Source organism: Nymphaea colorata, chromosome 1 (genome assembly GCF_008831285.2).
Source record: "Nymphaea colorata isolate Beijing-Zhang1983 chromosome 1, ASM883128v2, whole genome shotgun sequence".
NCBI classification, from domain to species: Eukaryota; Viridiplantae; Streptophyta; class Magnoliopsida; order Nymphaeales; family Nymphaeaceae; genus Nymphaea; species Nymphaea colorata.
In genome coordinates this window covers 34,345,595-34,372,990 of record NC_045138.2, presented here as the reverse complement: position 1 = coordinate 34,372,990, position 27,396 = coordinate 34,345,595, and the positions used below count along the sequence as shown (strand labels likewise).

The 27,396-nt window shown below is 40.4% G+C and overlaps 5 protein-coding genes and 2 non-coding genes across 7 annotated transcripts; 4 read left to right on the top strand and 3 right to left on the bottom strand.

Annotated features, from left to right (window-relative positions):
* The first annotated feature begins 1,302 nt into the window (after positions 1–1,302).
* On the top strand, positions 1,303–3,032 carry LOC116268237 (peroxidase 3-like). The gene is made up of 4 exons (XM_031649972.1): positions 1,303–1,512; positions 1,891–2,082; positions 2,192–2,354; positions 2,466–3,032. The coding sequence occupies exons 1-4, from the start codon at positions 1,312–1,314 to the stop codon at positions 2,879–2,881; spliced, it is 972 nt and encodes a 323-aa protein (XP_031505832.1). The 5' UTR covers positions 1,303–1,311; the 3' UTR covers positions 2,882–3,032.
* A 4,547-nt stretch (positions 3,033–7,579) lies between these two features.
* LOC116268407 (NDR1/HIN1-like protein 10) lies at positions 7,580–8,453 on the bottom strand. Its single transcript, XM_031650065.2, has one exon. The coding sequence runs from the start codon at positions 8,376–8,378 to the stop codon at positions 7,734–7,736; it is 645 nt and encodes a 214-aa protein (XP_031505925.1). The 5' UTR covers positions 8,379–8,453; the 3' UTR covers positions 7,580–7,733.
* A 2,731-nt stretch (positions 8,454–11,184) lies between these two features.
* LOC116249006 (protein NDR1-like) lies at positions 11,185–12,500 on the top strand. The gene has a single exon (XM_031622094.2). It carries the CDS (start codon positions 11,728–11,730, stop codon positions 12,286–12,288), a length of 561 nt encoding a protein of 186 aa, XP_031477954.1. The 5' UTR covers positions 11,185–11,727; the 3' UTR covers positions 12,289–12,500.
* Positions 12,501–15,198: 2,698 nt separating this feature from the next.
* LOC116245792 (uncharacterized) lies at positions 15,199–16,046 on the bottom strand. The gene has a single exon (XM_031617348.2). It carries the CDS (start codon positions 16,022–16,024, stop codon positions 15,515–15,517), a length of 510 nt encoding a protein of 169 aa, XP_031473208.1. The 5' UTR covers positions 16,025–16,046; the 3' UTR covers positions 15,199–15,514.
* A 2,453-nt stretch (positions 16,047–18,499) lies between these two features.
* On the top strand, positions 18,500–18,582 carry LOC116246532 (small nucleolar RNA Z157/R69/R10). Its single transcript, XR_004170716.1, has one exon. It is a non-coding gene; the product is annotated as a small nucleolar RNA Z157/R69/R10 (small nucleolar RNA).
* A 259-nt stretch (positions 18,583–18,841) lies between these two features.
* Positions 18,842–18,969, top strand: LOC116246542 (small nucleolar RNA snoR80). Its single transcript, XR_004170726.1, has one exon. It is a non-coding gene; the product is annotated as a small nucleolar RNA snoR80 (small nucleolar RNA).
* Positions 18,970–20,647: 1,678 nt separating this feature from the next.
* LOC116249275 (uncharacterized) lies at positions 20,648–25,610 on the bottom strand. Its single transcript, XM_031622536.2, has 9 exons — positions 24,850–25,610; positions 23,928–23,975; positions 23,746–23,802; positions 23,266–23,355; positions 23,002–23,106; positions 22,382–22,495; positions 21,829–21,929; positions 21,583–21,694; positions 20,648–21,082 (listed from the first exon to the last, which is right to left on the bottom strand). Exons 1-9 carry the CDS (start codon positions 25,384–25,386, stop codon positions 20,954–20,956), a joined length of 1,293 nt encoding a protein of 430 aa, XP_031478396.1. The 5' UTR covers positions 25,387–25,610; the 3' UTR covers positions 20,648–20,953.
* Positions 25,611–27,396: the final 1,786 nt, after the last annotated feature.

Here is a 27,396-nt window from a genome sequence, read left to right as displayed (position 1 = left end):
ACAATTTTTTCTTTTTTTTGGGAAAAGCTGGAGCCAGGCATATAATGCAGGTAGACGCATCTCCATTAATACTGCCCATAAAAATTTATTTGTGGAAGGCGGCCTCTGTTCCCTGCCCATTGATTAATGGGTTGTTCCTTTAATTTGAAAACTCCTAACCAGTCAAGGAATCTCTTGTTGACAGGTGTACTGTTAACTATATAATATAGTCACAAGGAAACCACTCCCAGCTTTACTACTTTAATCTTTGCCTTTTAACATCCTTGATCCGTTTAACTATGAACCGAATTTGTTGGTTTAGAAGACGGCCAGGAACCATGGTTGCCAAACATTCAAACGATCTCAAAATCAACATCAACGAACTTAAGTTTTCCTGTCTAGGTAGCCAAATAAGAATTATGTTTTTGACGTGGCATCTACTTGCTAAGCATCAAGCAAAAACAGAAAAGGCGTACTCTCGTGAAAGATGCATTGGGAAATTGACATATTTTCTCAAATAATCAGCACCAGGAGTTTGACATTGCACTGGACAAGTCACACTCTTTTAAATTGTCATTACATCCCCCTAAAAATAATTTTTGTCTAACCAGTCTCTACGTAGGCTTACGACCCGATTGTTGGTGATGTGTTGCCATGGTGGGTGGGCATCGTGATGAGCGTTCATCACCACATGCTGTATACATTGTGACTTCAGATCGTTAATTTCAATATATTGGACTTAGCATTTCGTATGATCAAGCAGACGATGCTGAACTCCCACATAAACTGCCATATGCTTGTGTTAGTCCTCAGCAATTTTCAGCCATTCTATAAAATGGCAGAAGTAGTGAGCAATATGTGCAGTAATAAAGGTCAACATGTTTGGGATTGGTGAACCCCAAATGATATTAAAAGTTTGTGACCGTTGTCATATGACGCTGGCTTCAGATATATTACCAAAATATTGGAGTTCATCTGTAGTTGACAAAAAAAAAAAAAGGGAGAAACATTATATATTGAAATATAATGTGAGATTCTGCAACCTGCCAATGAGGTAATAAAGTATTTAAAAACGCACGCCATCAGCTGTCACTAGCTGAACAACTCATGTTCTTTGCTTCGCTTGGTTCAAAATTGTGTAGTGGAAACCCACAAGAAAATTTACCATTCAAAATAAAATGGTAATCTTGCTTGACTAAGAAAAGATCAAGACGCAGCGCTTGATATGATTGAAGCCTATAAATAAGGTTTCCTTTTAGTCAATTCGCAGACGACCATTTATTTGAACTGCAGTTCTTCTACAGGAAACCCAGAGAGGAGAAAATCAGAAACATGAGCTCTATCCCTCTTCTTGTCTTTGTTCTCTTAGGCCTGCTGAGCTCCTCTCAAGCTCAACTCAGACTCGGTTTCTACGATCACTCCTGCCCACAGGCAGAGAGCATCGTTCAAGTGTTCGTGAAGGAGCATATCCCGAATGCACCCCCTCTGGCTGCTGCGTTGCTTAGACTGCATTTCCATGATTGTTTCGTCAGGGTCAGTATTAGTTCCTGTGCTCTCTCTTTTTTGGTTTGTCATACTCCACGTTTTGTTCTCGAATGCTTGTTTTTAAGGTTTCAGAAAAGACACAGCTTGTGAACATATTTTAGCAACTTGTTCCGCTAAACTGGAGCATTTCCCCACAACTTTAAAAGTTCCATGGGTTAATTTCTCGGGCTTCGTTTTTTGGTTTCGAGATGTGGGCAACATTTGATTCATTGGTATTTCTTGTAAAGGAAAAGTGCCATAATGGTTCCCGCCGAAGATTAAGGAGTTGATTTCCACTTCATGAAGATCAAGGGAGAATTCTTTGCGCAAGTTTCTAACATAGACCTGCTTATGCTATCCGATCCCTGACTCGACGTTTTTTCTCAGGGCTGTGATGCATCATTGTTGCTGAACTCCACCAAGGACAACCAAGCGGAGAAGGATTCTCAAGCAGACATGGGTATGCGAGGCTTTGATTTCATAGATGCAGTGAAGAGCAAGTTAGAAGAAGCGTGTCCAGGCGTGGTCTCCTGCGCAGATGTTGTTGCACTGGTAGCAAGAGATGCGGTTGTTGTCATAGTAAGGCCACCTAATCTAACACGAAAGTCCAGGAATCAAACTTTTGTGTTTTAAATTTTCACTTGTCACTATGATCAAAATGCGACGTACCTCTCTCTCGATGTTACAGGGAGGTCCCTACTGGAATGTTCCTACGGGCCGCAGGGACGGAACAGTTTCCTTGGCATCCGAGACATTAAACAACATTCCTCCGCCAACTCTCAGTTTCAGTGATCTCAAGGACAGTTTCGTGAAGAAGAATCTTAGTGTGAAGGATCTAGTCATCCTCTCAGGCGAGACCTCGTTCTACCCTCTACTTTTCTTTGTCAAACCCATTTGTTACCATGTTGACAGCAGCCCCAGATGACACAAATTTTTCTTACACGTCCCTCCTTTTGTTGCAGGTGCACATACCATTGGCATTACTAGCTGCGACTTCGTCACGAAAAGGCTTTACAACTTCACGGGAAAAGGTGATCAAGACCCATCTCTCGACAAATTTTATGCCGCCAACCTAAAGAAATACAAGTGCAAAACTCCTGCAGACAAGACCATTCTGGAAATGGATCCTGGGAGCTTCACCACATTTGACACTCATTACTACACTAATGTGGTGAAAAGAAGGGGACTGTTCACCACTGACGGGTCCCTGCTTACCGACAGCACCGCCCGGTCCTACATAGATGGAATACTCAATGGATCCATAGACTTCTTCAAGGAGTTTGGTTTGTCCATGGAGAAGATGGGTCGGATCGAAGTGAAGACCGGAACCGAGGGCGAGATCAGGAAGGTCTGCGGCGTGGTGAACAGCTCTAATTAAAAAAGCAAGAGGCCTCTATATATAGTGCTCCAGTCCGCCATCTGATCGGCACCGGCCATAATGGGTTTGAATTGTCATAATAAATAGATTTCTTTCTGCTTGTAATATGTTTGAAGTCATGAGAGTTGTCTCATTAGCTTTGGCTTTTGCAAGTATGTGAAAACTTGATCATGTAACGATCTAGATTAAGATCCGGGCAATAAGAAACAAAATCCCGCTTAATATTGTCTCCCAGGAGTACATACAAGCCCCTACGTCCACGATGTTCTTGAAAACAAGTCGATGCTGCATCTCTCCTTGGGCCACCACTAGAAGTTAGAACACTGGCATTCCGAATTTGATGTGGAGAAACGAGTTAATTAATCGACTCGGCCGAACACGATTCCAAGTGGATGCACTTGCGAACAGGAACACTTAATTAATCAAACCACCGATTCTGGGATGTGGACAATAGGCACAAGAAAAGAATCGTTTAAATGACAGCAGGAATGAACGTGGGCACTCCCATGTTCACTCATTCAAAACTCGACTACTTGAATATTCAGTAAGTCGATCGTGATTCAATCCCCCAACTCATGGTATTCTGAAACATGAAACCCAACAAAATTAAGGGTGTGCGCTTGTGTGCGAGGGAGAGAGAGAAGAAGATGTTCATATTTGGATGTTAATACTGCAATCTTCTTTGTGCACCCTAGGTAGTAACAACAGACTGGTTTTAAGTTGGCTGAGCTATGATCCGCTTATTTGGTTATACGTAGGAGAAGGCATAGTTAATTAGTATTCCGTTGTGATTTGGCAATATGATGTCGATCGAATCAATAACAATATGCTTCTTTAGAGCAGCATTTGACAACAGAGATAGAGTCTTCTTTTTAAGGCAGATTCAAGGAAAATTTTCTCAGTATTTCTATTGCATGCCAAACGCCCCTTAGAGGGAAGACATTTAATTATATATATTTTAGAATTTTAATTATGTTCTTTAATTAGACTTCCACGTTATGAATCTAACTTTGATTAGAAGTTGGTCCACGTTCTCTGATTATTTTGATGAAATTGATGTTGCTTTCAATTGTTATGAACTTGACGGGTTACAACTTACATGTCTCTCTCACTTCTGATGGTTTTGCAGCATAACACAATACTTTTAGTTCCGACGGTAATGCGCAAGGCGCAGGACAAGCATTCTTAAAAAGCCTAAATGAAGAACGCTCGTCGTGCCTAACGCCCAAGCTTGCCGTCAAAATTGCAGGAAAATTAGATAGGTCCCTTCCTTAATTAAATTGGAAACTCTGCGACTGTGGGCCCTTAGTTCCCTCAGAAAACGCTGATTATATAAGCATAGGTGCTGGCTGGGTGCGAAATCAAGATAAAACCCAGTTCAAGAACCCATCCAAGCTTACTAGACCTTGGCAATATATATGCTACAAGTAGGTGTCCCAACAAGTTTCACGCATCTTCATTTCAAATGGCCTATTTGCGCCCAACAGTGCTGTAAGGAACAGCGTCCCTTCCTAACTATTGCCATTGTTGAGAACGATGTTGTTTATTCTAACGCCCGCAGGCTACACCGGGCTTTTGAAATTCATATAACATAATGCTTGAAATTCATAATGACATAGAATAATGTTTTGAAGTAAAAGGTGAAAGCACGTAAAAAACGAGTTTTCTAAACCCGGCCACATAAACATGTAGCATACTAAGCCACTTATCTGTGTTTCTGCTCATTACGTAAATTTCACAAAGCCATCATGGCGATTTGAAAAAACCTCTAAATTAGCACGAAATGTGAAAGAAAACTTAGAACTGCAACGTGTTAATTTGATAGAAGCTGGTTATATGTTATGGCCCTTATGTGGCTAGAAATAAGCAAAATGCACCTATTATTCCTATTAAAGACAAAAATGAAAAGTTTTCATAACATTAGGAAAATAAAATACCCCTCTAGTAGAGCGTGGGAAATTACCACACGAACACAAGCAAGAACTGGGAAGGGTCCCAGGAAAGCGCCAGTTACAGACAGATGACCAAATGGAACTCTCATATGATGTAGCTGTCGTCCATCTACGGTCTGAAAATAGGACACGCCTCTAGTCCAGAGCTTTAAAATGTTTTAAAGATGGTGCAACAGATTCCAAGTGAAACCGTAGCAAAAGTAGTGGCTGTTCCGATAAAATTATGGACACACATCAAGAAAGATGTTTGCAGGCATACGTTCTCTTTAGGGATGTAAACGGATGAGAATCCAGTCAAGTCTAAACATTTACCAAACCCAACTTAACCAGGTCCAGCATAATTAGCTTCTTTCTTGAACCTGCAGCTCTTAGATGAGCTACTTAATTTAAGGCAAGAATTAGTTCCTATTGGCATAATGTCCACCTTTTTTCCATATTCCATTTGCTTATACAATCTTTCTAGCCAAGCTCAAGCTTGATTCGAGTTTAGATGTCAGCTCCAATATTCCTATTTATCCAAATATTTTCTACATGATTGTTTTAAATGCTTCACAAGGGTCACCATTGTGCGCAAAATTCAGAAAAGTGTTTCCAAATAGGGCTGGCAGAAGCCACCGAGGTTTTAAATTTAAAGAAAACTACGGTTTGTTTGTAATCTTTTAAATTTTTATAGTTTGTCACCCAGCCCCTCCTTAAAAATTGCTAGAAAAATCATTTGGCATCACTAAAACTTTTAAAAAACTCATAATTTGACCACCACATAGCAAGGATAGTTGCAATTGCGTTGCAAGCATAATCCTTGAAATTAAACTGCGAATAGTTTCCCTGTAAACTTGTATTAGTTTTAGATGTCACTTATGTCCTTGTGGTGTAGCTTTCGTTTGATATCATGGAAAAACTAGTTGTAGCACTCGTGATTATTCGACCATCCAAATATTTTATAATTGTTCAAAATGTTTTGGGAGGAAAAGGAATGGACTTTTTTGTGCCTGGATATTCACTTAAAGAAGAAGAAAAGAAAAGAAAAGAAGAAAGCAAAATCATGTTTGGATGTAGAGAACAAGAAAGGAGGGAGAGGAAAAAGGACAGAAGAAAGCAAAATCATGTTTGGATGTAGAGAAAAAGAAAGGAGGGAGAGGGAAAAGGACAGAAGAAAGCAAAATCATGTTTAGATGTAGAAAAAAATGAAAGGAGGAAGAGAAGAAAAAAAAAAAAAAAAAAGACTCCCTTTTTTTCCTTTTCTCTCCTTCTTTTCCCTTTACCTTTCCTTCTTCTCTTTATTTTCATTTCCTTCCCATCAATTCTTGGTGTATTTACATGGAATTGCACAATTGTGGAAGAAATTTGCAAGTAATTGCAGAACTTTTATAAAATAACACAGGGCTCTACACCAGTTATGAGCCTGCTGCCTGCTAGAGACCCCAGCCATAGGCAATGTCGTTGGGTTTTGCCGGTGAATGACAGGTTCGAACAAAAATGAGAGACGTTTCCTCACCTAACCGAGCAATCGGCTCCAAGCACTGAAACTATCATCAAGGCCAATATAACTCAACTAGCCAAACAAAACAAGGCTTGGAAACATTAAAACCTTCTTCAAATCGATAGGCTTGGAAAGAAGAAGACTCTCGCGCCAAGCCAACCAATGGCCCAAGAACGCAAGAATCGAGGGAGGGTAAGAGAGAAGAGCAGCTACCCAATAGATCTCATCTGACAGCATCGACTGCAGTGCAGACTGACATCCTCATCCTCTCCATTGCATCGACCGGAGATAAGATAATCGACCAATCAAGAGAGAGACATCCCAAGAAGAAACCGAGGAGGGGAAAGTTCAAAAAAGAGAGGGAGAGGGAAAGACCGCGTCAAGTGAAGTGTTGTTTGTGGCGTCCTGCCTTTTCTTTTCTGGAAAGATCTAAGTCACTCGTATTTATAAATATGAAATTGATAATTTTGTCCTTGTAGCTGAAATTTGCAAAGACCCTCTTTCCAATTTTTTGCTCAATTCAATCGGCGAATTCATCCCTCTCCAATTATGGGAATCTTTTTGAAATATAAATTTCAATTTACTCACAATTTAATGCAGCAATTAATTGTAATAAGTTGGAAAATCTATAAAAAAAAAAGTGCATAGAAAAGAAAATAAAATAATAAAATTGTAATTCTTAACGGCATTTATGATATGACGATTTATATTATTTCCAGACCCAATTAAAACAAATTACATGAATTATGCAATGCTGATATCAAAGCATAAAACAACAATTCAAAAAAACATGTGTTGTACTAACTAACATTTGTTCTAAGAACTGAGTGTTCCCTTACAACCCAATTAATTTAAAGAATCATAATTAAACCAAGTTTGTTGTTCGTTGAATCGAACCAAATTTGATGTGCCACTTGTTTAAAGGTTTCTTCCGGCATCCATATTTAGATTTAGATCACACTAACTACAATTGTAAAAACAGTCTGAGGCTCTTGCTTGAGTTCAAAGCGCCAAACCAATCACCCTCAGGACAAATTAAAAAAACAAGAAGCTAAACCACAACGATTGGGGCCAAATGAGTCAAGATTTGGTTGCATATCCACAACTAAGGAGCATTCATATTCACTGCTTCGGTGGTCGAAGGAAAGAATATTCATTGCTATGATTTATCGTCTAAATAGCCATCTCACCTTGAGGAACACGGGTTCACTTCGCTATGCTTTTTATATATGTGTATAGTAAGAAACAGTTTATGCTTCCGTGTCATACAAAGTAAAAGGAAAATTTATTAACAATCTCTTTGGCTTTAGTTTTTGTCTTCATGCACAAATTCACTTCAAACATGTCTAAATTTAAAAAAAGAGAAAGTGATCGGACATGAGGCTAAAGCTTTCCGGCCGTCGGACCCGACGCTGAAAGCCTAGTAAAAGTAGACCGGGCACCTCCTATCCACCGACCTTGGCAGGATCACCCCATCCGGACCCACCTCCACTTGGCAGTCGACGTGCATGGTGTGGTCCCTCCGACCGTTGTATATCGCCGCCACCTTCGACCGGACCTCGGCCGTGATATCGAGCCGGAAAACCACCGTGCCGGTAAATCGATCGGCGAGGACCATCTGCCAAACGGGATTGTCCCCCGGCAAAGGCGTGCCGTTGATCCTGCTCGCCACCACCGTGGTGTTCTTGGGGCCCTGGTAGAACGGGGGTCCCAAGGCAGTCACCCCAAAGAGTGTCTCCCTATAGTACACCTGCGCCTCCATCTGGTCGTAGAAGATGCCAATGTTCTGATTAGGATTCCTGATCGTCAAATTGAACGTGATAACCGTGTTCTGGAAGCCTCCATCCTGCTTGATCCCCGGGATGGAGAACTGTTCTATGTGAAACCTCGGCCGGTGCGGGCGCAGGCTGAGCCATAGAACAAAAGCAACGACGGCGCCGATGAGGAGGAGGGTGAGGAAGAAGGAGCAGATGCACTTGGTGGCTCGCCCCGTCAGGCTCTCCTTCACTCGGCTCGCGTAGTACCGCCTGTTCGAATGCGGGGGCTGGGCGGCTGGGTTCGACATGGGCTCGACAGGCTTAGTTGGTTGAGGAAAAAGGAGATGGGTTGTTGGGCAATGCTGCTCAGCTCCTATGGATGGGGTTTTATTCTACAGTTGGCGGTCACACAAAGATGTGGTGGAATATTGGGTTCTATACGGCGATGGGAGATGGGGCCTTTTAAGAAAAGAATATTTACTTTAAGAAACAATTTAATTGTAATTTTGTACCGCAATTTCCTTTCTGTTAATTTAAATTCTTGCATCCTTGGCCAGCTGTACCCCGGTGAAAAGCAGTAAATGTGAAAAGCGGCTCGTCTTTCATAACTTGAAAATTCACAGCATGATCAATCAGTTCTTCTTGCATTGACGTACATGCGAATATCTCTTTCTCAAATTACTGTTTCTTCCAGACAACGGGAAAGGGAACTCGATCTTAATTCCTACCATATGTCTTTATCATTTAACCCATCGCGTCCACATGCTTTTGAGAATCGCTATTTAGTTTATTGCCGAAGATGATAGGAGAATGAAGCAGCTCAAGAAGGAAACCAGTACTTTTTAGCAGTTGCTTCCCCGTAATGAGAATGCGTGTACATGAGCGGAGGGAGAAGGAAGGAAAGCATCGGCTTGAGAAAGAAAATGGCAAAAGAATTTATAGGCTCAGCTGTCTTGACGTTTTCTTGAGGGCGGGGAAACTTGGGATCGGTGGGTCCGTGGTGTTTGCTCTATGGAATCCCTGCTCAAAATCTTATCTCTAGAAATACATACATACATACATGTATTTGGGAGTGGGGCTTGACCATAGAAAAGCTTACTCAATCAATCATATTATACGTGAACGAACGAGAGAGCAAAATGCCCAAATGAGAGCCAAAGCTCCTCTGCTCCCGTCGTTTTCGGTTGTGTCGATACTTGATGTGATGTGGGTCAAATATATGTCAACCAGTACAGCGCTGAACTGATCTTTTACGGCGCCAGCTCTTGGGCTAACAACAAAAACTCAGATAACTTTTCATGTCATATATGCATGACCCCATAATGATGATTTGGTTCACAAAAAGTTATGTTAATGACACTGGATCAAACTACAAGTGACAGACATTAAGACTTGATCTCGGGGTTTTTTTTTTTTAACTCGACATCTTTTACAATATCCTCTCCTCTTACCCTTTGATAGCTGCATGCTGAATCCAAACCTAGTTAGTATTTGGAACCATGAATGTGATCGAGTGGATATAGATTTTGATCCATAAACGGGCACTACCCGTGCATTAACATGTCTATTGGACAGGCACAAACCTAACATGTTTAAAGCTGCTCTCAAAAGGATTCACTTCCGGACGTTATCTTTAGAACTCAATGAAGAGAGGGAAAGCTCATACAGCATTTATAGGTGTCATTAAAAATAGCATAAACCTCTTTCATTTGTAAAATTTGGGAGGAGGCTTTTTCCTAATTCTTTCGTGTTTAGTTGTTCTTATGAGAGAGCTTATTCTAATGAGGTTAGGTTTAGTTTCCTTTTATTGAAAGAAAACAAAACTATAGTTGGTGGATTATTAGGGCTTCAAAACTCATCCAAATTTACTATGATTTTAGCAATAGATGACGCTTCCCAATTATGGACATTGTTGAGAATGGATGTTCATTCTAACGCCAGAAGGCCATGCCGGGGTTTTGAAATTCACATAACATAATGCTTGAAACTCAAATTTATGATGGAAACTGTATTTCAAATTGTTATCATGCCTTTTTTAAGTTAGAAAACCTAAAGTCTAAATTTTGGAGGTCAAAGCTCGAACGCATACGTTGCCAATTATCTATGTTACGGTTCATTCACAATGGCGATTTGAAAAAACCTCTCAATTAGCACGAAATTCGAAAGAAATGAAAGTATGCTAAGCTCGTAAGAAACCATCTCAACCTTTGGCTTTTATTGCCTAGTTTCATTTACAACTTTGTATCATTCTTTTTCTCTCAAATATCTGTAGAAAAATGGTTCTTAATTATGAATCTGACAATTGTGTTGTGTGTGTGTATGTGTGTTGAGATGAGAAAAATGTTGGTACACTTAGGTCACCCCTCTTTAACAAATTTTTAAAGGTAAGAAGAAACAAAGATTTAAATAAAGGATTACAGAAAAATGTGATATGCTTTTTTTTGTTGGTATGACGAAAACATGCTTATGTAATGTATTTCATTTATTCAATCGCCTCTTTGCTATATATCAGGCGCTCAAATGTATTTTTCAAGGCAAAGCTAAAAGCTTTGGCAAAGTTGCTTTTAAAGTGGTAGTAAAAAAGAAAAGGCATTTCGGATTTGCTTGTTCCTTTTTTATTTTTTATCAGTGCAGTTGTTGCAAATAATTCAGCGCACTGTTCGGAGATTAATCACACAAATTAGTTAGTCATTTAATCATGATTCACTTGTAAAAGTAAAGTTGCATTTTTTTATTAGTATTACTTTTAATCAATAATCCTTTGCTGCTATCGATAAAAGCCTAGTAACTTTCCGCATGGTTAACATGATCTCAATTCTTAAGGCATATTTAGCAAGAAATGTGAGTTTATATTTTAATTATTGTCATTTTAACGATAAAAAAACGAACTGCTCACTCAAAACAAAAGGTATAATTTGAATTGAAAAAAGTAAATGGAGAAAAATTGCGTCTTTATTTGACAATCGCCACTCGCCAGCAAAGGCCTACTTACTCGGTCTTCATAAAAGTAAACGTGAGTTCCGAATCATGGTAAAGCAAAGGAAGGCCCACTCGGACCGTCTCCCTGGCGTGGCCCGAAGTTGCGAGGCGGCGTCTCTCTCTCTCAAACACGCAATCCTCTTGGCCTATCCCTTTCCCAGATTCACCGTCTTCAACACGATGAGAATGAGATGGCCGCTATTTTCCCGTTCCCCGCCGCGTTGCCGTTTATCAGCGTTTCCGCGTGAGACGCTTTAGGTCCCATCTCTTGCCTCTTCCTCGTCCTTGCTTTCTAGTTTCTCCCTTTCCTCCTTCAACTTCCACCCGCAACAGTATCTCTCCAAACCAAACCTCCAATTTCGTTGGTTTTGCATATATATGGGATTCCTGCAAGCAAAACTGCAGTTAGCTCATCTTCATCTGAACCGGTAAGAGTCCATCTGATCTGCCTTTCGTTGGTTTGGCAAGACAAATTGCTCAATAGAATCGTTCAAGTAGCCGTCCTGTAGTCTCCTCCTCACATTCTCCAAGTTCCTTGGTTAGCTGAGTGACTACCCTCGAACACACTTCTTGTCGGTAGTCCAGCAGGGGGGAACAGGATTCCAATTAGAGACCTCCTACTTAACCTAGGGCTAGCAAAGCTCCTCCCCCTCTCTCCCGACCTCGATCTCAATCTCAATGTCTAGGGGCGGTGGCTGTGGCTGTTGCGAATGCTTCTCCCTCCTCCTCCTGTTGGGCCTCTCTGCACTTTTCACTTGGCTCGCGATCCGACCAAAAGGGCCCACGATTTCCGTTACGGCCCTCCACATGCCGGCGCTCAATCGGACGGCCGGTGAGGGTGGCCGAAACGGCACGGCCCGGAACGACACCATCGCCATGGACATCAAATTGGAGAACACCAATAAGGACAGCGGCATCCACTACGACGGCCTCAACGTCAGCCTATGGTTCAACGGTTCCAGACTCGTCGGAGAGTCGCCGTTGCCGGCTTTCTACCAGGGAAAGAAGAAGACGGCGCACAAGCAGGCCGTGTTCAATGGGACGGGAGACGGATGGGAGGCGGTTTTGCGGGAGGGTTCCAACGCCAGTCAGGTGGTTTTCCGGGTGGTTTTGAAGACGTGGGTCAGATACAAGGTCGTGTGGTGGAACACGGGCCACCACTCCGGGGAGTACGTGGGTAACGTCCCGGTGGGTACGGACGGAGAAAGGGTGGGCAAGAATGGAGTCAGGCTCAAGTGAGAAAAAGTGATTGATTCTCTTTTCTTCTTCGTCGTAATTCTTCTTTCCTTTATTCGTTGGTAACTTGGTTTACTGTCTTTGATTCAGAATTGTTGCATTCCCTTCTTTCCGAAATGTATGTAATTTGTATATGTGCAACCATTTTTACATTTTCTTCTTCAAACAAGTGAATGAAGTGGCCAGAAGTTCATTTTCTGGTCTCACATTTCCTATTTTGAGTTTTCCTATTTGTATATGTGAAAGCCTTTGTGTAATTAATAGTACGCGGCGTCAGATAGAGAATCCTAAGGACTAGGTCCCACAACTTTTTTCGATTGATCCTTTCCCCATCCGGCGCTCACAACGATTCCTGATTCGCTGAATTAAGAACACCTCAGAACGGAGGACTTCAAAACGAACTTTCACAGAAAAGAAGAGAGTCGAAGCGGCAGATTTTAGTCGAGTTTATTGGAAGCATTCAATGTTTACGGTATGTCATGGTTTTATTTATTAAATTACTTGCTCTTTAATAAGAGCGCGTGCAAATGCTCTACTGCTGATATTTTTCTTCAAAATTTTCAGCAAATTTACCATTTGCACATTTCAGTAAAAATCTCAGAGAGCGGCTTCATGAACACAAAACGTCATTTTGGTCTCCAGGCATGACACCGTCTCAGGGCGGTAGCGACTCAAGCACCGGCTGACGTTTCCCTTCTTGCCAGATGAAGAAGAAGGGTGGCAACTAATTGAAACTTTTCATCTTCAGTATGCTTGAAATTGAAACTATCGAGAGGACGAAGAAGTTAAATGCAGTGCACATCCGCCCCTTGAACTTTTTCAAAGGCTTGGAAGCGTCAATTGCAATCTTCTTAACTCCATTTGAACCTGCCAAGCTTATGAATCTGAATAGTGTCGGGCTCCCAGTTTCTAGAAACAAGCTCCCTCAACACTGTCAGAAGGATAAACCCTCCGAAAACCTGCAATTCGTTCTCAGCTTCAACATCTCTTGTTGTTGTTAACAAATAGGCAAGGATGAAGCGGGTAGGAAATCAATCTTTCCATCACTTCCCTTTTAACTGAGCCTTTCCAAGGTTGAATCAATGTGCATGAAGTTCTCATTGCGTGACAGGAGGGTGGAGCAAATCTCCCGTTCTCGCCGAGATGGAATATATTTAAGATGCAGTGTTATTCCCCTTGTGATCCTCAGCCCATGACAAGAAAAAGAAACTGGTGGAGTTGGGTGAGTAGGGGTATCAATGGATTAGATTTGAATCAGATATACACTCAATTGTATTGCTTTTTCATATATTAACATATTTGCATTAGAATACGAATGAAAAAAAAAACATATCTGAATCCAAATCCAAAATCCGATTTCACACTCTAGATTTCACTCAAATCTGACTTTTGCATTCATTATAAATTTTGGACTGGATCCACTCAATTTTCAAAGTGTAAGAGCATTGGATGTAGAATATTTATTTAAAACTAAATCTGATTCAAATCTAAATCTGCATCCTATTGGATATTAATGTATATATGAATCAGATATGGTAAATTAAGGGTGGAAATAGCGACATGGTACCTCTTCCGCCTTGAAGAAAGTAGATCACTCCAAAAAATTGGAGAAGCAATGAATTGATTTCTTTGAGTACCTTGGCTGGGATAGGTAGAAGTGAAGCGAGATGGTGGTGAGAAAACTTAACAAGACATAAGCTGAGACTGAGTGAAAGCGTAATATTATGAACTCAACGTTACTAAAAGAACCCCAACCAGGCGTCAAGGGATTACATTCGCAGAAAATCAAAATTGAAACCTCATCAGACATTTTAAGGCTCAAGTTTTACATCCAATGTAAAATCAGCCTAAAAATCGTACATAGCCTTAGTGAAGTACCAAGAATAAATGCATCACAAGTATTGATTATAAAAGAGCTTTGTGTTTTAGAAATATTTGGGAAGGTCGAAGCAATAAAGATATGGTAAGCGTGCATGCGCGTGCGTGAAAAAAAAAAAAAAAAAATCTTCTGTATACTTGGACGCAGATAAAACCAGGTTTCTTCTTCTGCCAACTAAATTTAAGAATATTTTTTCTTATAAAATCTAAATATAAATTGTTGCCACCCAAAACGGGATCAATCACAGAAACCCTCCAACCGGTGGTCACGTCTGGCCCATGAACCTAGGAAAAGTGTCTTTTTGTTGTTTTCCGATCATATCTCTACTGGAAAGCTTTTCTTCTACTTTCTGGCGAAAGAGAGAAGGAGAAGGACCGCCTCTTAATTCATTATGTAGGGGATTGCCATCACTTACCCTTTCATTCCCTTCGCTGACGTTCAAAGCTTACAGCCCAACTTTCAGATCGCCTTCAAAAGACTGACCTCTTAAACTCTTTTCATGTCAAATTTTTAAATCCACATCCTAAATCTCTTGAAATCGCTCGTATTTATATGAATTCAAAAGGGGGTAACAAAGGCAACTAGCCCTTTTGTTACCAGCCTTAGTTGACGCCACCTTGTGTAGTAGAACCGGTTTATTGTGCTATGTTTTGCTCTTTTTATTTTTCTCTTTTTCTAATAAAAAATCGTGTAAGGAAATAAAATTATCAAAAAGTCAACAGGTACAACTTTCCCAAATTAAATTTAAAAATTTACAAAAGTCAAGGGGTACTACCTTGTTTTCTGATTAAAACCCAAAAGCAAGCGAAAGCAGGGCATAGGCATCGTCTTATACTTTCTCAGGTCGACGGAAAGAACATCCCCTCCAAAGGAGATGATAAGCATGATTTCTGAGAAAATTTTTTTCCTCACTCAAACCCTCCCCCTCTCGCTCGAAAATATAAGCACGACGACCCAAGTGACAGAAAAATGCAACTGAAAGTCGTGTGTGTGCCATCAATCAAACAGAAGAAATGAATTTTGTCATTGAGATTCTAAATATGGATGCGATTCACTTTCTCCGTTGGTTCATCACTTCCAACGGAGAAGGAAACCTTCCTGTTTACACCATCTACCAAGTTGGTTTCGACTTTCGATATGCATGCTGCTTCAACTTGATCTGTAAAATAAAATCGCAATAAATCTTGTGCAATTTCATTGAATCTGTTGCTTTCTCCATCCACCTCCCAAGCACAGAGGAGTCGGAAACCAAACTCTGAAATCGATTTTCTCCACATCACCTGATCTAATAACTGCGTGTGTAGATTTGAACCAGCCGCTCCCTTGAGGGAAGAAAGAATAGAACGAGAGCTACCATCTTCCCCTGCCATCACGTCCAACAAGGACGTATCCATCGTACTGGGCACGATACGTCCGCCTCTTCCACAGGGCGCCCTTGTACCTGACCCTCATCCGCAGCACCATCTCGAACCCCACCTGCCCTTCCACGTCCTCCTGCAGCGCTGCCTCCCACGCTCTGCCGTTCCCATAAAGCACCGCTTGCTTCAGCACCCGCTTCCGGCTGCGCTGGTAGAACGCCGGAATCGACGCCTGGCCGACGAGCCCCGGGCCGAAGTAGAGGCTCAGGTTCACGCCCGCATCGTAATAGATGCCGCTGAGTATGTTGCGGTTGAACACCTCGACGACGAGCACGATCGTGTTGTTGTTGCTGGGGACGGAGGAGGAGCGATCGAGGGCGGGGACGTAGAAGTCCTTGCCCTTCAACCTTGGGTACTTGCCGGCGCCGAACCAGAGAAACACCATCACGGCGCCGATGAGCACCATGAGGACGATGACTGTGGCAGTGCATTTCTTCCCCATCTCGCACTCTTTACCTTTTTTTTCTTTCCTCTTGATTTCGAAAAGACAAGGACAGTTGGCTGACGAGACAATCCTTGAAGCTCAAGTTGATAGGTAAGTCAGACAAGTCGGGTTGGATCGTCCCTCGCCCTTTGGCGTAGCCGTACTATGGACGGCACCAACGTGAGGATTAAATTTATCAAAAGCAACGCATCTTGCCAATGAGAGCGTCGTTGCTTGAAGTTGCCACCCTTACATGTCACACAATAGAAATCATATGAGCTACTACCGATAAATAATATAAGAAAATCTAATGGTAAATATTAAATTGAAAATATGAAAACCAAATTATTTTTAATGAGAAGAAAATACCCCGCAAAACAAGCAAGTTTTCTAGTTTAAGAAAAATAATTTGTTGCTTTTCTCTTTCTCACATACATACATACATACATACATTTTTTAAAGGGTATTTAGATTTCTTTGAAAAAACAGGTTGATTTTTATGTTTTCAATTATTCCTCATCATCTAATTTATTTAAAATCGATGACCCAAGCTAAGTCTGATGTGTATGTACACATACATACATATATTAGAGAGAATCATTTAAATTAATGTCAGATCGGCACATGTATATACTATTAACTAATATTACAGCCTGAAATAAACTTGGAAGTACATGAGGATGTACTTGTAGGTGAAGCGTGAGGTTGTTTGTCCTTTTCAAGGAAAAGGAAAGTAAGGTGAAAACCATTCCCGCGGTATATTTATGCTGACCTTTTGAAGGTTAAGATGATTTCATCTATGTCTCCAAATATTATGACCATCATCCTTTTGTGTTGTGGGGTGTTATAAAATTGGTTAATTGTAGAAAGAGATGGATTCACAAAAGTGGGTGAAAATAGTTATAGCGATACCGATACTTCTCTCAGCCTTGGACAACGATGGAGTCTGATAGTTGAGAATGAAGAAGGACAAACCCCTCTATAAAAGTTCCCCTCCAGTGACAGACAAAATTTTTTAATTCTTGTAAAACCTTCCAACCAAAAGCATTTGTAACTGTAATGAGTCTCTAAGTTAGTTTTATCTATAATGGCTGACTCAACTTACAAATGTATATACACGCACCACGCTGAACTGAAGTATGTCTCTTTGCAGATCCGATATGTGGTATAAGAGACTAATGCCTTTATCATGGATTTAGGATTCTGGTATGTGCCATTTTCTTGGTGTCCCTTCCATAGTTTTCATTTTTCCTGACATTTTCAGTTAATTTCCTGTCAATATAAGGATTACTCTAACGCTCGAGAGGGAACTTTGTTGTATCGGCATGGCATTGGCGAGAATTAATTTATTCATAATCTTATGGCATAAGGCGGCCTCCGCCTCTTCAATGAGTCCATGCGTAAAGCTAAAGCTAGCTCGCGTCCACTAGGATTAGGGATCTTTCTCTATTGATTTCAACTCAATATCGTAAAGAAATATGCAGTGAAACAACAGTGCCTACTTCACATTTTTTCGTTTTCATGTCGTATTCAAACTGGTTACTTCATGGATATTGGTTATTTTGATTTATATGACGACAAAAGTCTCAAAAACTGGCAGATCAATATTGCATATAGGTAATTGCAGCATCGCAAAAGTAGGTGGATGGAGAAGCTGAAACCTAATGGCATTTCAAGTCAACCAATCGAATCAATATCCGTTTTTTCAGATATTCTCATTTTCAGAATCGAATTTAATTTGGATTCAAACACGAAAGAAGAAAAAAATTTATACCGTATCTGTATCTAAATCTGAGTTCATAAATTCAAATCTGATCCACATCTGATTTTTCAACTTCATATTCGAATACGACTTTTAAAATGAATCCAAACTGATTTTCAAAACATAATAGACACCGAGTATAGGATGTTTATTTAAAAATAGATTCAAATCCAACCGGATACTTGTTTAAATATGAATCCGATTGGATATGTCCTTTTAAGTCCGATTTGATTTCTTAATCGCATGTTATTTTTTTTTTTTTCTTTTATATCAGATTTGTTAAAAAAGTATAGTTGGATTTCTAAGATACCAAATAAAACCCTCTTACCCGTGCCGGCCGTAATTGGAATGTGTTCTGTGTTCATTACCGGATCTGGATTGAGTTGGATCCAGAAATACGGAATTCCACACGATCGACTCGCCAACTCTCGACCCGCCCGCTCTACCTCGCTCCTCATTCGCTATAAATTTCCAACAACCCTAACGCCAGCGCCCATACTCCTCTCTTCCATCTTTTTGTTGAGGTCTTCTTCGTCCGGGTGCCGTCTGGTACTGTCGGCTGCCTTCTTCCCGACGTTCTTCTTCTTATTTTCTCCTCGTTCACCTTTCACTCTGTCTTTCTCTGTTTTTTTTTTTTGGTTTACCTTTGCTGAAGATAGTCTGCTTTATAGCGTTATCTGGTTCAATGTTTTTTTCTTTCTACCACTTGATTTTTCCTCTTGATTGTGTGGTTTGGTGCTATGAGGAACTGTTTGTGGACTAGAGTTTCTGATCTAGCGGTTGAAGACAAACCCTTGGCTGTCTGAGCACTAATCTATCTTCCGTTGTTATTGTTCAATCCTTTCTTCTATTTTTTTTTTTTTGGTTGTTTCTCTTTTTTGACGCTTCATTGGATGCTCTTCAGGTTCTCTGTTCTGTATGTAGGGTTCCAAAAAAAAAAAAGAAAACGTTTTCCTATAATCTCTACATGAGTGTTTTCAGTTAGGTATTTGGGTCCTCTAGCATTAAACAAAAAATTCCTGTAACTCGTTTCCTCTCTTTGGTCCTGCAGTCGGTATTATGCTGCGCCCATTACCAATTTTGGGAAGACACTCACCATTCTTCCCAATGTAATGGCTCGGGCGCTACAGTGGAACGCGTGGCTATCCTGAATTGTGGCTTTTCTAAAGGTGCCATTGTTCTGGAAACACCACCAACATGCTTCCTCCCATCCTATATTTTTCCACTCTTTATCCTTTCTCCTATCTGCCTTGGGAGAGTTGAAGACAGTGCATTGGTGTCTTGAAAGTTTTCCTGTCTTCGTATATTGATAGTCAATATGACCAATTGGCAGTGAATCATGCTCTTAGCCACAACCCTACTGGTGGTTACGCCTCTACTGTTTGCGAGTGGTCTCGTCTCTTGAACACCTCAATGTAATGAAGTTGAACAAATTCCTGAAGTTAGAATGATGATGCCGCACTGAGAACTTGTGCCAACTGCCAAGTGAGTGAAGGAGAGCATCCATCTCTTGCCCATGTTGGCTTGAAGAAAGATCCGTGTCTAATTGACGTGGACCCATAAACACACGTAGTTAAGAAGCACCAATTCCAAAGGTACCAGAACTTACCCCTACGGGGATGTGTAGCTCCTCTGCCTTTTCTTTATGACTTGCAAATGCAAGCTGGGTTAGTCATAAAACTCGACCAGTTTACTCCAAGTTACATACCCAGGCCATCCTTTGCAGACACACCACCAGGCCATTGAACTCTTTTGCCTCTTTTCCTTTAAAAAGACTTAATTAAGTCCAAAGATGAATCCCTTAAACAATGCATACGTGAAGGGCAACCATGTGCTAATCTTTGACATGGTAATTTCTCATCGCCTGCTTACATGTGAACGAGTTTTTCCATTGATAAAAAAACCTGAAAGAAGACCCCATTTTTATAAAACTTCCAAGGCGAGATTCGAGAGTACTGGAGCAGTGGAACCTATAGCCTGAGTCAGGCTTTCACAAATGCCCAGTATTTGCCGGGCAAGCCACCGGGCTTCACCATAACCATAAGAATACAACTGAACAAAGCTGAACATCACAGAACAATTCCGGAATACCGACATAAACTCAAGCGCAGTCCGTCAATGCCACTTTGGCCTCCAAGCCTTGGGAAACCCTTTTGTTAACTTCTCCAAGTATTTGCAGACTACTAGCAAGCCTTTCCATTGACGATTATGCTTCCTTTCCCCTGAATCGTGACAACAAGATATGCGTTTTACGAAACAAGGGTTTCGAACGGGAACATAAAAAATTAGGACGTCAACATCGATCTTAAAAAGCAAGCACTCGGTTTAGCATTTCTCCTGCTGTGTGAGTTGTGTGCCTGCTTTCCTTCTATCATAAACAGCCTGGTAAAGCAATCAACTTACAACAAGATACTACTCACAATCAGCAACGTTTTTCATGTACGTGAAAGAAGGTTTTCCCACGGATGCGTAAGTTCGCATTTTGGGGGGGATGACTGAGGATTTCTAACTAGATGTCCTTTGAAGTAACACAAGGCAGTTAATGACCTAAACGAGATACTCCACAAACTCGGTCCTGTGTGTAATTTTCCCCGTGGTCTTCACCCTTCCGACCTAGAGAATTTGTTGGGAAGTACTTGCAGCAGATTAGTGGTGGCCTTGCCAACTCAAAGCCTTTGACCATAAACGTATCAAAGTACCAATATTGATTTTCATAGATACATTTTATGTATTGGTACCAACAGTGATTTTCGCAGATACATTTTTTAATGCGTCGTACATAGGCCAACACTTGCTTCATCACGAACACCTGGTTTTCCAGGCCAAGAGAAAGAAACCTGTACTTATTAGCCAGAATAACCAAATTTCACGCGAACAGGTAAATACACAACCAACACTTTCCATTATCAGTCCATCCATAACCCTGTCTCAACCTAAACCCAGATCAAGAACAAATGGATGTAAAATGAAATTTCACAAGATTAGTCACTCTACAGCACTCTGTCCAAGCACATCCAGAATGCACAAGACAGTGCAAATGCAAGTTTAACAAGTTATGAATCAGTGACCAGCTGAAAATTTTATGCACTTGGCTAAAAATGTACAAAATTAACTTCCAAGAAGAAAAAAGAAGTAATATGTAAGAACCAATTGCTGGAAGAGAAAGGATCCTGTAATCACCCTGTCTACCTCTTGCTGGCAAGAAAGTAACCAGAAGCAACAGCCACCCCAACAACTGCAATGCCAACGGTGGTCCACAATTTCTTGGATGACCAACATGATATGCTTTCTGGGATTGCCAACAGATCAGACATCTGCCAGTCAGGAACAACGAAAAACAACATAAGAAGTGTGCCTCAGGAGAACACATATTGAAGGCCCATTACAAAAAAGCGCAAGCTGACACCAACTTTTTAGTTTTTACAGTAAACAGCAGTTCCTCCATAACCACCTCCTTTTTTTTAAAAAAACAAAGTCATACCAACTCTTGGGTATATCAAAGAAAGGTGGCATTCTGAAATATAACAAAGAGAAGAACAAAAACGACTGAATCCACACTGCTAGGGCATGCCATATTCAGTGATGCACCATACGTCAATTGGGTATCACAATCATTAATGTTTGTCTGGTTACTACAACCTTTTAACATAAAGACTCGCTTGAATTTCTAACGAACCAAACAAAGGACACAGAACCAACAGTTAAATTATTTCTGGTTTAACATTATGTAAATCTAACTTTGAAGAGGACATCAGTGCATCATTAGCAATTTAAGGAAGAAAAGGAATTCCTTAAATAAAATAGGATTGCTTACCTCAATGGGCTGCTTCCAGTGCTCCTTAATTCCAGGTAAATGACCCTTGCCAACAACACCCACAACAGAATTATGGCTACTTGCAACCCGTAACAATGTATGTGACATATACCTGAAGCAATAAAATGAAATGGGCAGTAAATAACCCAAAGGTCATGTAAACTCAAGGTAAACAAAATATGCTAAACGAAGTTCACAATAAAAAATAATAAATTACTGAAGGAAAAGCAGAAAACAATGTACTACCGATCACGTTCATGAACAATGGTCTCCATAAATGTTGGGTAAGACTTGCTCATTTCTTGAACCACAAATGTGAACATGTCAACATCACCCATTGCCTTCAGCTGATGAAAATATCAAGTGATTATCTTTGAAAAGTACAAGATCCATGAATAGAAACCTTTTGACTGAATATAAGGGCATTCAGGCATTTTGCTTTCACCAAATTTCACCAATGAGATGGTTGTTGCATCTATATTGAAGGGATGCACTTCGTAGTATGAAATGTTGACCTAATTAGGGCTTATTTCAACACGAGATGTTTTCAAAAAACAAGAAGAAAAAAAAAACCGTTTCTTGTTTGAGAAAGTTCTGACCAATTTCAATTTTGGTCCACGGTTTTATGAACAAATATGCAAAACCAAATGATCCTGTCCACAAACAATTAACTGACAGACCATCAGTTATTTGTGAATGGTTAAACAGCTGAAAATATCTAATCTTAATCAGAAGACTATGTTAGAACCTATAGAATTGAAATCACAAATCCAAGGAAATAATCAAAGACCATACTGACCATGTCATTGAGATCTTTTGCACCTGGTAAACAGATTCCTTGGAAAAACATGTGCAGCAGAAGCTTTATTTTTTGCCACAAAGGCATCAGTCCCCATGTTCTTCTCAATGTCACCTAGTTAAAAAGCCAACAGAAGTACACGCATGAGCAACCAAAGATGCACTACAGAATACTCTGCGGAAGATGAATTATTGAGTGAACTGAATGTACCAAAATTAACATCCATTGGAAAACTGACTAAATAAATGATCAACTCGATTCTCCATACAAGAAAAATGCATATAAATAGAATATGGGATGCTCAAGAGACAAAACAGTACTCCAAGATACATATTAGGACCCCAATCTCATTTTCGAGCTATAAATATAAGAACCTGATTCCCAGACTGTGGTGGAAGTTATTTTCTTATTTTCTAAATAAAAAACGAAGTTGTTTGCAGTTACTTATAACCATGACAACAATTTCATGATCACCACCAGCGCTTCATTGGAAATGCCAGAAAAGACTGAAAGGGCAGGGAAAAGGCCCACCTACTCTTTTTCTCTATGTCTAAGCAATATAAGATCCCAAACATTCCAGAATATTCACCTCCACAACCAACAAAAAGTCATCAGATTACCTTGATAGGACGATCACCGAGTATAACCCTTGCCCCGTAACTAATTGCTGCTTCATAAGCTGTACGGAACTCAGCACCAGGTGTCACTTCAAGTTGGTTTGCGACCTGCAACATACAATGTTTCGGTCCGAAAGAAAAACATAAATAGTAGACCCAGCTGAACAAATGGAATAAAATCCACAAAGAATGTAAAACCTTAACATCTAAACTTGTCATTGACGGAAATAATAAGAACCTATAGCCATGACATGGAAATAGCATTGCCTTGGAAAAGAACCAACTGTAGAGAAGTCCAAAAAGATTCATCTCCCCTTTCTTCCATATATCAACCATTTCCCGCAGTGACTGGACTTGCTGAAATTTAAATGGAACACAATCAGTCCAATGCAATGACAGCAGAGAAAATATAAGCAGAACAAGAAAATATCATGTGGGAATGGTGTGTGCTCCATTCGCATGTGAAAACGTTTTAACGGTAAGTTGTGCAGTCACCGTTGTTGAAAATAATTGACCATGCACACGTAGCAAATTTGCAAATTCAAAAGGTTCAACAAGAAGGCCCTGTAGGTTAGTTCTTTTAAACAAACAGAAACAAATTAGTTATCAAAAGTAATTCATACAACAATAACGTACCTTGAAGTACTAAAAACAGAAAAATCAAAGCGATTACTCTGCTGAAATACTGTAAATGACCGATAAAAACAGATCAATAAAAGGGGTCCACCAGGGAGGAGATGTGGGTACCTGAACATTGGGAGATAAAAAGGCTACCCGATTTGAGCATAGCTCCAAAAAGACCACCTGCAGCAAACATCTTCATGAATTTTGCATTGAAGGAACAAAACCAAAAATTACCTAAATGCAGGCAGCTAACCTGCTAAATGATCCATCGGTCAATCAAGTGGAGAGTTTGAAGAGGGAAGCACCTGCGGTTTCAAGAGATTGATGATCGCTTGAACTTCATCGCATGATTCCTGCAGTCACATTAACGTGTCATACACATGAAATTATTGAAATGAAAGTAGTATCAAAAGCACGTTGGCTATTCACTACTAGGGAATGGGCAATTAACAAATTTTCATCCATTTGCCCATTCGTTACTTCGAATAACGGATAACCTATTAAATGAATTTGATAAACACTTGACTAAAATATCTGAATAGAGCCAGAGAACTCGGGTGCAAATTGAAGCGCCATCTTAGAGCAGCCCGAAGATGACCAATCAACTTAAGCAAAGCAACACAACGTACCACAGACAACCACATTGGAATTCTTTGGGCATCAATTCTTTACACTTTACATAACACAAATTACCAAGATTTGTATGCATGAGATAGGGTTGCAAGGCGTTGCAGAAGCTACCTCAATCTTCTGGAAATATATATTTCTAAATTTAAGTAGGATCATTCAACCCAAAAAAGTTCTAAGAGCCTTAAGTTTGGCTGTTCCTATAAGATCATGACATCAGCTTCCCGACAATTTCACTCACAACGGATTGCCAATAATTTGTTTCACGATTTACTGCCGAGCACAAATCAAAGTTTTGTTAGTCGGAGAAAAACTGACTGCCGTGAAAGCGTATGGACAAACAGCCCAGAATGCCGCGAGAAGAAGTGGAGTAAATCGCGCCTTCAACCTGAACTGCAATTCCGGTTTAAGTGGAATCGCCAATTAACAAGAAATCCACACGCACATCTAATTTCCAGTATATCGGACATCGGTGGGAGAAAACACATTGAGCAATATCAATTAGAACGACGAACTATACTCCCCTAAAGGCTTATAAAGGCCAGTAAACAGGCGCTGTGACTATTGACAAGGGCACAAGAGAAATCCGCAGAACATTACCTTCGACACGTGAGCAGTTCCAACCAAACAGATCCGGCAGACCCCCCCGGGAGCCGATGATTCGCACTCCAGAAAGACGACGTTCTTCGTGAGTTCCGGCGGGAGCTCGAACTTCACGTTCTCGCCGGTCCAACCCCCAAGATCTACCAATTCTCGAGGGTCTTCTTCGCTGGGAAGGTAACCATGCTCCGTTTCAGCTTCTTCGCTCTCTGAATCTTCCAGAGACAGCGGCTCTCCTGCCGCCCCTTCCTCCTCTGGCTCGGACCTCGCAGAGTCAACTCGGATTAAGCCTTCGTTCGGCCGACGGGTTGAGGCATCGCCTGCGGGGGCCACGGCACTGTCCGGCTCCCCGGAGGGTGGATCGGCAATGAGATTCACTGTTTCGTACTGCTCCTCGGAAGGGGCGGCGACGACGGGGACTAGGGTTTCATCGGGCTCGCCGGAGGCAGCGGGAGGCGGAACGTGGACGTAGTCATCGGTGGTGCTGGCAGAGAGGTCTGCGGCCTGGGCATCACCAGGTCGATGGGAAGAGTCCATCGAGCTGACTACCGCCGCCGTTGATTTGGGGCAAAGAGTGGGCGACCGGGGAAACGGACACTGGTGGCGACAGAGGGGGTTACCCTCTCGGTGGCGCAGCCGGTGGCGTGAACATGCGTGCCCGCGGGAAGTGGCGGAGAAGGTGAGTTGGCGGCAGCGGTTTAGAGCGCTTTACTTGGAATATCGGGTTCGAATCTCGACGTTTTCCGATAACGGGTTCGCCGAGCGGGCCATCCATCATTCTTATCAAGGAAACTTGCAAAATAACGCGAATATTTATAAGACGATACAGACTTTTTATTTCATGCATTCTTCGTGCCCAGCAAACTGCTGTTTCCTTTTCAACGGCTGATACTTCTTTTCTGGTTAATCACAATGGTGATCGATTCAGATTTTTTAGTACGTGCCGTACACATTTTTAAAAAAAAAAATTTGCTGGAAAAATTCATGGTTATTTTGTTTTATTAAATTTTAAAAAATGTTTAGGATAAATAAAAATATTGACCCCACACCACACAAGTTTGAATTTAAATTTGTCATTTGGTAATAAATGTAATGTACTGGTGTTTCATAAAACTGCTTTCAAAATAACAAACATTACTTTTGTGAAATGGCCTTTGATGATTGCAGTGGCCTATATTGGACATCCTTTTTTTTTTTTTGGAAATAACGAGCCCTTCCTTTCAATGTTGAATTGCATTTATGTTGGTCTTTCACTCTGACCTGCAGGTGTTTGAATACCTTTATTCTAATATGATTTTATGTCTTTAAAAATAAATCCATGGTTTTATGTTCGCATTTTTGCTAATCTAAAAAAGGGTAAAATGAACAGTCGGAGTTAACAAATAAATATTAAAAATAATAACAATAAAGGAAATAAAGTTCACGTGATTCATAAATACCCTGGTGCTGCTAATGGAGCTGGTCTGGTCGGATATGGTATGCTGCACTGCAGCCAAACTTTATTCTTTGGTCGCTCTACCGGTATGCTCATCAAAACTCATCGTTTGTAAACTTGGAATTGGACCTGGCTCGACAACTCGATCAAATCACATCATAAAATTTTAAAATGTATTTTTCTTATTGTATGATAAATGCAATAAAATTATTTTCAGCCTTTGAGCCCAACAATGGCTTACAAAAAAAAAAATATGTCGCTATGTATGTGCTTGTAATTTTTGAGAGTGAACAAAAGGTTAATAAATCATTCACTACCCAACAAAAAAAGCTTAAATGTCCTCTCATTCTTCATACCTTTGAGGTCTTATGATGCTTTGGCGTCAACGATGTCAATTACATATTCTTCAACTTGAACATTGCATCCTATCACTTGCTTAAGAATACACTGACCAGATATGCTATGTTTTTTGCTTCGTGTTTTAAAGTAATGATCCTAATTTCGATGCACCTTTTTAATGTTGCAGTTTAGGTAAAGTATATGAATGAATGCAACCTTTCAGAAACATCATACATACTCGTTATTGATTTATTAAACTATAGACCAAACCGACCGATCATCGGTGTTTACGCAGCTTGGATTTTACATGTAAAACGTTCGAGCGGAAGTTCAGGTCTTTCCTATATATATTCGTGTAAACTATTACACAACTATATTCTCCACTGGGCAAACCAAAGAAGACAAACAAATACCTTTTTCGTAAAAAATAACAAAAAGAAGAAGAAAACAATTTGATCGAATTCGAAACCATATAATCTTTTGGTTTTATCCACTGCTGTAAAAGTTGAAATTGAATGGAAAATAATATATACATGTATATAGTGAATGAACGATAATAAACATAGCCATTTAATTAGAACCGTATATTTAAAGTACAATGATGATTGAGATAAAAAAATAAATTAAGACTAAATGATGAAAATGTAACTCACATTTTTCTTATAATTTTTTTTATTGGCTATGAGTCTATGATGGATTGAATGATCACGTTAAATGGGTGGGCGTAGAGTCGAAACGCAGGATGATGACAACCGAAGAGAAAGATGGGTTAA

Excerpts from the sequence above, each read along its gene's own strand:
- LOC116268237 (XM_031649972.1), top strand. The coding sequence starts at position 1,312 with ATGAGCTCTATCCCTCTTCTTGTCTTTGTTCTCTTAGGCCTGCTGAGC. Across the intron at positions 1,513-1,890 it reads TCCATGATTGTTTCGTCAGG|GGCTGTGATGCATCATTGTT; the intron begins GTCAGTATTAGT and ends GTTTTTTCTCAG. Across the intron at positions 2,355-2,465 it reads GGATCTAGTCATCCTCTCAG|GTGCACATACCATTGGCATT; the intron begins GCGAGACCTCGT and ends CTTTTGTTGCAG.
- LOC116268407 (XM_031650065.2), bottom strand. The coding sequence starts at position 8,378 with ATGTCGAACCCAGCCGCCCAGCCCCCGCATTCGAACAGGCGGTACTAC.
- LOC116249006 (XM_031622094.2), top strand. The coding sequence starts at position 11,728 with ATGTCTAGGGGCGGTGGCTGTGGCTGTTGCGAATGCTTCTCCCTCCTC.
- LOC116245792 (XM_031617348.2), bottom strand. The coding sequence starts at position 16,024 with ATGGGGAAGAAATGCACTGCCACAGTCATCGTCCTCATGGTGCTCATC.
- LOC116249275 (XM_031622536.2), bottom strand. The coding sequence starts at position 25,386 with ATGGACTCTTCCCATCGACCTGGTGATGCCCAGGCCGCAGACCTCTCT. Across the intron at positions 23,976-24,849 it reads GAACTGCTCACGTGTCGAAG|GAATCATGCGATGAAGTTCA; the intron begins GTAATGTTCTGC and ends ATGTGACTGCAG. Across the intron at positions 23,107-23,265 it reads ACAGTTGGTTCTTTTCCAAG|GTCGCAAACCAACTTGAAGT; the intron begins GCAATGCTATTT and ends TGTATGTTGCAG.